Raw genomic sequence first — 8,751 nt, 5'->3', positions numbered from 1 at the left:
TCATGAGGTACAGCATAGGTTGGGCAGGGCAACTGCCTAAGGAGAAAACATCTAAAGAAGAGGTTGGTCTAGTGGAATAGGCTTGGGTGGAAAATACCCTAGTGCCCATCGTTATGCTGTGGTTTGGAGGAAATATTTTGTTGCTGAGGATTAGCCTGGGGGTGAGGATGAAGAGGCAGAGTCTGGTTGTATTTTGGTTGGAAGCTGTACTTCCTCGAGGCACTGAGGCACATCCAAAAACCATGATGGTGTTGGATATGGCAGCCAGGTATTTTAATAAGCATACTGTTCTTCTCTTATCTCCTTCACTCCTTCTCGATCAGGATGCATCGGCTGATGAAAGAAGAATCAAGTTACAGAACAAGCAGCCTGGAAAATGCGTCTCGGGACTCAAGCAAAGAACAGCTGCACATGAAACTCTGCAGTGGGTCCTGCCATGCTGAGCAAATCCTCCAGACACTAAACTCCTACCGGCAAAGYGGCATCTTTACAGATGTGGTGCTGTTGATTGACGGACAAGAATTCCCCTGTCACCGTGCCACTTTGTCAGCCAACAGCACATATTTCCGGGCCATGTTTGGTAGCAATCTCAAGGAGGGCCACCAGGATATCATCAACATCCAGAAGATTTCTGCTTCCACCATGTCTCTCCTTCTTGACTATATGTAYGGGGGGAATATCATCATTCAGGAGGACAATGTTGAAGACATTTTGGAGCTGTCTGACTTGCTGCARATCTCCAAGCTCAGAGATGCTTGTGTCACCTTCCTCGAAGGTCAGCTTCACCCATGCAATTGCCTGGGCATCATGAAGTTTGCTGATTCATTCTCCATCACTTCCCTGACAGAGAAGAGCAAGAGGTTCATGCTGGAGTGTTTTGTGGAGGTGTCATGTCATGAAGAGTTCCTGGAGATGGGGGTGAAGGAGCTGGTGGAATATCTTTCCAGTGAGCAGCTGGTGGTCCCCAAGGAGGAAGTGGTCTTTGAAGCAGTAATGCGCTGGGTACGGCATGATATACCTGCCAGGAAGGGAGCATTGAAGGAACTCCTTGAGCATGTGCGTCTGCCTCTACTCGACCCCACATACTTCTTGGAGAAGGTGGAAATGGATGGGCTCATCCAGGACTCAAAGGAGTGCATTCCTCTACTGCATGAGGCACGCAAGTACTACATCCTTGGGAATGAGGTCAGCTCTTTGCGATCAAGGCCCAGAAGGTAAAAACCAGCATCTTCTTCCCTAGACCTACATGGCCTAAGTTCATGAGCGGAGGGCTCTTGGGTTTTTCTAGGTTTTCTGACTTAAGACATTCTTTCACATCTCTTATGAAACCTCTCCCTTTAGCAGCATGTTAATATGAGGAACCTAGCTTTACAGCAGGAATGAATGAGGTACTTTGGCCCCTGGTACTGTAGTGACTCTGGCTCAGTGTCAGAGAGGAACCTTGCTTTTCTTGTGCTTTTGCAATTCTGCTTAGAGCRCAGGGAAAGTTTCTTTCTGAGAGCAGTCATGCTACTGGAGGTCACTTGACGCTCAYAGTGCTATAAAGAGGAGGCAAACAATCTTGTACTTTTGAAATCTGTGTTTTGATGTGAAATTTATTCCAAAATATTAATTTGTGACAGGATAAGGCAATTTTGGTGATTTTTTTTTTGGAAACAATTTTTATCTTTTTCAAACTGCAGAGCAGGTAAAAAAGCTATTTACGTTTTAAATTAAAGCATAAAGGAAGAGGTCATGTTTCTGCTATTTTTTTCTTCCTGGACAGAAAGGAATGGTAGCAATTGGCCATGGAGGCAGATGAGAACACAGCCACATCTGCAGCCTCGCAGTGATCAGCTTAGGCGAATGTGGTTTTCCAACTCCTCAAGTCAGCTTAGGTCATGAAGCAGCACAGAAGCTTTTTTATAACATGGGCACAAGTTGATGAGTCGTGCTAGACCTCGGCTCCCCACAGAACCAAATTAGGTGTCCCTGGGCCGTGTTCTTGCAGCCAGGAGTGCTAAAGTCACCATGAAGAAACACCAGGCAGCATGGTGACATTGAGGCTTGTCACCTTAGCTCAGAGCCAAACTATTCTTTTTCATCTGGCTCTTGCAAAGCTATTCAGGTGCCTGCCCTGAGCCCTGACCCGTGGAAAGGCTCACAAGACTATGACCTATCATGAAGTGACTCTACTACTCTGACTCAAATAGTACTGGAAACCCTGTAGCTGCATTTGGGCAATTTGATGCTTAAATAAGAGATTAAAGTGCCTTAGCAGCTCTCCTGTTGTAGTAGCCAGTGTGAAATACCTCTCACTGAAGGTCCTTCAGCCCCAGCCTGCACTAATCAGCTCTTCTCTTCATAGTACTCACTCCTGTCAGCACAGGCCTTGCTCAGCTTGACTCACCTGCGACCTCCCTGCTTCCCAAATGGAGGCACTGGAGATAGCTGCTTGGCTTAAAGGGCTCTTGTGAAGTTTACATTAATGCGTGCAAAACATTTGTTAGCAAGATGTGCTCTGAACACRCTGCACTGGGTGTGCAGTGATGCCATCCAAATGCATGTCCAACCTGTGGGCAGGCAGACATGTTTGTAGCTCTTTCTTTCTGGCTGAGTTCACCAACGGGTAGAGCATCGGGCTCAGACCTGATTTCTATTCCCAGCTCTGCCACTGGTCTACTCTTATTTTGCCTCTTTTGGTGTTTCCCCTGGTATCCCCAGGCTGTCTGTTAGCCTCCTGGCCGTCAGAACCGTGCCTAGCTCACAAGCTTTGCTGCAAGGTGTCAGGAAYTAAGGTTCAGGAGTTTCGTGCTCTCCTGCCCTTCAGCCCAAGGAATCCAGACATTTTGACCTCTCAGTGGAGTGGCCTTGATAGAAGGCTGAAGGTTGCCCCAAAGCACCTCAGAAGTCCCACCCTGGTATGTAGGACGTTGTTGTGGCAGAGGGGAAGAGGTGATGTGAATCCTCTCAAGCCAAGGTGAGGCTTGAAGCAGGGTCTTCTCTGTGCCGAATGCCACAACAGGCCATTATATAAAGAACTGCTCCATAAAAGGGTCTGTGGTGACCAGCTCAAGGAGGTAGACAGCTAAAATTGATGGGAGTAAATGCCACCCTCCGTGGTCACATTTTACCTCCGTCCTTTTATAGCTTTGGCCATAAGTGAATTGTCTCAAACCATGGTAGGACCCAGGATTGTCCCGCAGTCTTTCAAATCCCCTCTCACTCTCCTCCTTCCTCTCTCCTTCCCTCCTGCAGAGTTGTTCCTCTCTTGCCACSTACTAGCTGGCAGAATTTTCCTTTCCCTGCTGTCTGTCTCRTCTGCTTGCTGCTATTACGGCTGGAGAGAGTGAAATTTCCTGGAAACACTTCTCTCTCCAGGCAGGGAGCTTGTCACAGGCCGTCTGCCAGGAAAGGCTTTCCACGCTCGTGGCTGTGCGTTGAGGATTAGGCTTGATTGYGCGGAAAGGGGGAGGGCGAGTGGCAGAAGCCAATCTCGTGAAGGGCTTTTAAAGGTCCCTCTCCTTCCATCTGCAGTTTGGACCCCTTCCCACACAAACCGAGAGATGCCTTTAATTTGCACATGCAGCCAGGAGGGAAGGTGCAGAGTGAAAAGACTTGCCTTAGAAAATCAGTAGCGTATGCAGGAAAGGAGCCTGCTCTACCCACTGGGCTGTGCTGCCAGGATCCTAGATGGGGTGGTGGGGATGGCAGAAAGGAGTGGCCTGACCCATGGACTCACCCACGCCTCTCTTGGTCTAGGTTCATGGAGATGGCAGAAGTTATCGTCATTATTGGGGGCTGCGATAAGAAAGGCCTTCTGAAGCTACCCTTCACAGACCTCTATCATCCAAAGAGCAGGCAATGGACAGCCCTCTCCAGTGTGCCCGGCTATACCAAGTCAGAGTTTGCTGCCTGCACACTGAAAAACGATGTGTACATATCAGGTGAGATGCCATGGGCAAGCTGGTCCCTTCCTGGTTAGGAAGAAGAGCAATGAGACCTCCGCTTGGACAGCCATGCCTCAGGTCTGTTCACTGGGGCCTTATTCATGTGCATCCCAGCTTGGTAGCAAAGTCGTTTCTTCTTGGTGAAGCTTATTCTTATGTGGTTTGGATTTGGATGTCCCAAGGAACAATTTCACCTTTGTGGGAGGACGGAAGTGTTGATAATATTTCCCTCCCGCTTTTCTAGGCATCTGTCAAGTGTTTGGCTCTACAATGAGCTGGATTTGGTGTGTGCAGCCAGATAGGGTTTTCTTTAACAATAGGGTTTCCTGTCTGCTGCTCATTTAAAATATAATGCCCGTCAGATGCATTCTGAGTAAGGAAGGGTGAAGTGTAATAAGTGCCTTGAAATTCAGAGGATATCTCCCTTGGGAGGCTGAGTTTACACAACCACCAAGTCCCTGTGGAGAGGAACATTACAAGAAAACCCTAAAACGGGCTTATGGTGAACAAGTTGTCCTTAACCAGCTTTGTAAGGGCCCAGACAATCTTCAGGCCTGGTTACAGTAGAAATAAGGAACGTGGACACCTGGCTATCAATAGCTAAAGGAATTGTGCACAAGCTTTCTTAATTCACACTGAGAGTGTGTGCGTATGTTTGACTGCCAAACAGCTGAACCTTTGGCTAGAGACTGCTGTAAAATATAACATTCATTTTGGAAGGGGGAAGGTCCTGTGGGTTCCCAGCAGGGTACTAGCTGGCTTCCCAATAACCATATTCTGGTCTAGGTTGTTCTGTTGCATGGAGGAGCTATGCCTTATTGTGGTGCAGTGAGGTGATGGGACTGTCCTTGGGATCCCACCAGCCCTCCATCCCTCTGATTTTCAGGGGGACACATCAGCAGCAATGACGTTTGGGTGCTAAGCTCCCAGTTGAACGTCTGGATCAAGGTTGCGTGTCTGCAGAAAGGCCGATGGAGGCACAAAATGGCAACGCTTCAGGGCAAGGTAGGCACTGGCCTGATTTTTGGAAGAAGTCATATGGAGCACTGTCCTCCACGTCTCCCACTGCCCAATATAATAAGAGGCTGTCACTATTTGTTTGTCCTCTGGGTCATTTAGAGATGATTTTGATGGGAGAACAACTGGGATGTAATCAAGGTGTCACTGTTTTCAGTTTGGTTTTGTGTTGTCACCTGAAATAGCGACAAATGAAATCTGAAACTTGTAGCAATAAGACCTACCATGGGATGCTGCAAGACTTCTGCAATTGGCTGTGTAGTCTTTGGGTGAAAACTATGCAGTGTGGGGCATTTAAAACTGATATATCTGGCTGCCGATTCAAGGAGAAGGTTTTACCTTGGCTTGGTGTCTGTCCTTCTGGACGTCTTAGCCTCACCCCATGTACTCTGTGGCAGCACAGCCCATTAGGCGAGTCCGTAACTTTCTAATTGGTTTGCTTTTGCTCCTTTTGTGGCAGATCTATGCTGTGGGAGGGTTTGATGGTTTTTACCGCCTCTCCAGYGTGGAGTGCTATGACACCTTCTCCAACAGCTGGTCGACCTTGGCCCCGCTGCCTCAAGCCGTGAGCTCAGCAGCCGTGGTCTCCTGCCTCAACAAACTGTATGTGCTGGGTGGTGCTGTGGACGACAGCGCAAACACAGACAAGGTATTGCTGGCAGGAGGGTATGAGGGTGACAGTAGTGTAGAAACAGGACTGAGACATGCAAAATAAGCCTTTAGCCAGCTCAGGAGCAGGAGGTAGCTTAGTGTAGGTCTAGTTTCCGGCATTGTGCTTTGAGAAAGAGGTTTGAAAGAAAGGCCAGAAAGGAACATCAAAAATGGACAGAGACCAAGAAAACTTGGTCCACTAGGCAATGCAGAGAGAAATGGGGTTGCCTAAGCTAAAAGGGAGTGAGCGTAAGTCTTCAAAAAAAGGCAGCTGCATAAAAGGAAGGCATTACATGTTCTTCACATCTTCTGGGATTAGGATAAGTCATAGATTTAAAGGGAAGCCAGTGAGACTGGAGAGGGTAAAGGAAAGGTGTCAGGAGTTTGTTGTACGTTAGGCATGGTTTCAGTAGAGTTGGTTGTGCACTGGTCTCTAGGTGCTGAAGCTCCCATTTGCGGTTCTGTCACTGTGCACTTTTAATTATAGMGAACAGCAATTTCATCCAAGCATGGAGACAAGGGAAATTTATGTTCCAATAGCTGTGTTTCTCCTCCCAGGTCCAGTGTTATGATCCAGAGGAGAACAAGTGGACACTCTTGTCCCCTACCCCTTTTTACCAGAGGTGCATCAGTGCTGTGTGCTTGGACAACATCATTTATGTTGTAGGTGGACTCCTCAGTAAAATCTTCAGCTACGATCCAAGAAAAGACAGTTGGCGAGATGTGGCCACTCTCCCTGGACCGCTGGTAAGGAAAATTTTTTAGAAAGAAGCTCTGAACCTTTCCTCTGTGCCAATGCCATGCCAATGCCAGTGCATTCTTATAAGCGACTCCTTTCAGGGAGGTGCTGACTGGTTTTCTGGGCTGTTAGCTTGCTCATGAGTCTGTGCTATGTCTGGCCAACTGCCAGAAACAGTAAATGTCATATTGCCAGCTTGAGGCATTTCAAATGCCTAAATTCTTGCTGAAAGAGTAAGGTAGTGGCATCTAATATCACTGTGAATCAGAGGAAAAGTAATGATCCCCAAACGTCATGATGAAGTAGTTCCCCAAAAACCCACAGTTCCCAAGAGCTGGACCCCACTTTTCCTACCTACCTTCCCTCCCTTTTGCTGGACAGGTGAGAGTTGAGCCCATTGCAATGACTTGTTCCCCTGCTCAGCCCCACTGCATAAAGCCGGAGGGCTGTTCCTCAACTCTTGGGCTTTTCTTCTCCTTTCCAGGAGAGCTGTGGCCTGACAGTGTGCGGAGGGAAGATCTACATCCTGGGTGGCCGAGACGAGAACGGGGAAGGCACGGACAAAGCATTCACTTTCGACCCGGTAACGGGGAGTGTGGAGCAGCAGCCTCCACTGCAGCGCTGTACCAGTTATCACGGCTGTGTGACCATCCTGCAGCGCATGAACAGATGACCGCGGGGCTTCTACTGCGTCCACCTCCCAGCCAGAGCCTGCCCTTGAGACAGTGGCCACCCAGCGTGTGGATGGACAGCCCGCCTCCTCTTCCTCTGTGAGGAAGGGCAATACTAGCCATTGAAGCAGATGCGCTCCAGCCAGGCCCTGACCAACCTCTGTTTTGTTTTTGCAGGCCTGATGACACCAATGCTTTTGATGTTGATCTAAGTGAGAGGAGGGAAGGGTGCTGAGCTGTGTGAAAGATGCACTATGGACCTTGCAACAGTAGGATTCAAGTATCATTGCACCCTTGAAACTGCTGAATCTGATCTTTACATAGGTTTTCCTGACTGTAGATTATGGTTTTCTGCTATGTTGGAAACAAAGTCTCGCTGTCCTACAACRACATGTATTCTGCTGGTCTCTGACTTCTGAGGCTGCTGCAGTCACAGTTACAGAATCCAGTTCTCTAGCTAAAGCTATCAGATATTTGCGCATTTAGCTCTATAGAGCCCTTTTTCAAACCACGGCGCTGACCTAGATGGTGGTTGACAGCCACAAACTATTAGTCCCATTGACAGTGGAAGGCTGAGGTTGAGACTTCGAAGTTGATATTCCAAGAAAATTTCTGTGCTAAATCCCTAAATGCCTGGTTAAATAGTGCATGCTCTGACTCCATTTTGCACATGTAAAAGGTTTTCTTCTATCCCCCTATAGCACAGAGTGCTGTTTCTTTTCGTATGTGTTTTGTGGTTGGACTGTTGTCTCACTATGTCTTTGTCATTGAGAGGAAAAGTGAATTGTGTAGCCAAGAGTTCCTTCTTTGGAGAGCAGAGGTGGGGGAATATTAATGTGTAGAAGTTAGCCATCACTTACATAGCAACAGTGGCATGAAGAACTGAAGCATGGTAGCCACAGAATTGCATCTGGCTCAGTTTGGCTCCAGAGTATGCTGGCAAATAGGAAAATAATATTTAACAAGTTGGATACAGAGTCCCCGACAGCCCAAACATCTACCCTGCTCTTAGAATGGTTCTTGGCACAGCTTTCGCCTGTGTCAGCTCTGACTTTTCCACACAGTTCCCAGGCGCGGTTCAGGAGCTGTCATGGTCCAGAGTGTTCTCCATGTGCAGCTGGGGGTAGCCCATTTGGAGGGTGAGTTTGATAGCACAGACTGCGTTGTTCCAGGCCAGGTGGTCTCAGGGTCTAGAAATGATCCTGAGCACATCAGGTTTGGTAGAACAGCCATAGCTTTTGATGTCAATGTCTTTAGTCCAGGACTAGAATTGGTAATTTTGGACGGGTCCATGTAAATGTCCATGTTGATCATTTAGGAACTTGGTTACTGCCAAATGTAGAGTGGGGTCTCTTAAACTCCCATTACTTGTACATTGTGGGGTGCACCCCTCTAACAGCATGCTGCTGGCTGGCTGCTGTTCCCTCTGTACCTTCCTCTYCTCAACCCAATGGTGACCTCTTTCTTAAGCAGAGGAAACTACTATGAATATTGGCCCAGAAACTTCCCTTTTCAGGGCCATTTAGTTATCTTATGCCTCATATTATCTCCTGCTTCCCCACATAGAGCTGATTTTTTATCTGGTCCTCTTTAGTTGACCAGTACTTATGTCTTCTGTGAGATCTAAGAAGTTCTTCATGATGATATCATGATCACCTGTAAAACATGGCAAAAAGAAATCACTGCTGACAGGAGCCAAATTGGCTGGAACCTAGCAAGCTGATCTCTTTCTCTGATAAGGAAG

At 47.7% G+C, this 8,751-nt stretch overlaps 1 protein-coding gene across 1 annotated transcript; it reads left to right on the top strand.

Moving 5' to 3' along the window:
* The first annotated feature begins 324 nt into the window (after positions 1-324).
* On the top strand, positions 325-7,009 carry KLHL35 (kelch like family member 35). The gene is made up of 6 exons (XM_026082653.1): positions 325-1,214; positions 3,742-3,926; positions 4,816-4,934; positions 5,407-5,595; positions 6,156-6,344; positions 6,821-7,009. The coding sequence occupies exons 1-6, from the start codon at positions 325-327 to the stop codon at positions 7,007-7,009; spliced, it is 1,761 nt and encodes a 586-aa protein (XP_025938438.1).
* The last annotated feature ends 1,742 nt before the right edge of the window (positions 7,010-8,751 follow it).

The sequence above is a fragment of the Apteryx rowi genome, unplaced genomic scaffold, assembly GCF_003343035.1.
Source record: "Apteryx rowi isolate R43461 unplaced genomic scaffold, aptRow1 scaffold_587, whole genome shotgun sequence".
Lineage (NCBI taxonomy): Eukaryota > Metazoa > Chordata > Aves > Apterygiformes > Apterygidae > Apteryx > Apteryx rowi.
This window is presented reverse-complemented; position numbering and strand designations above follow the sequence as displayed.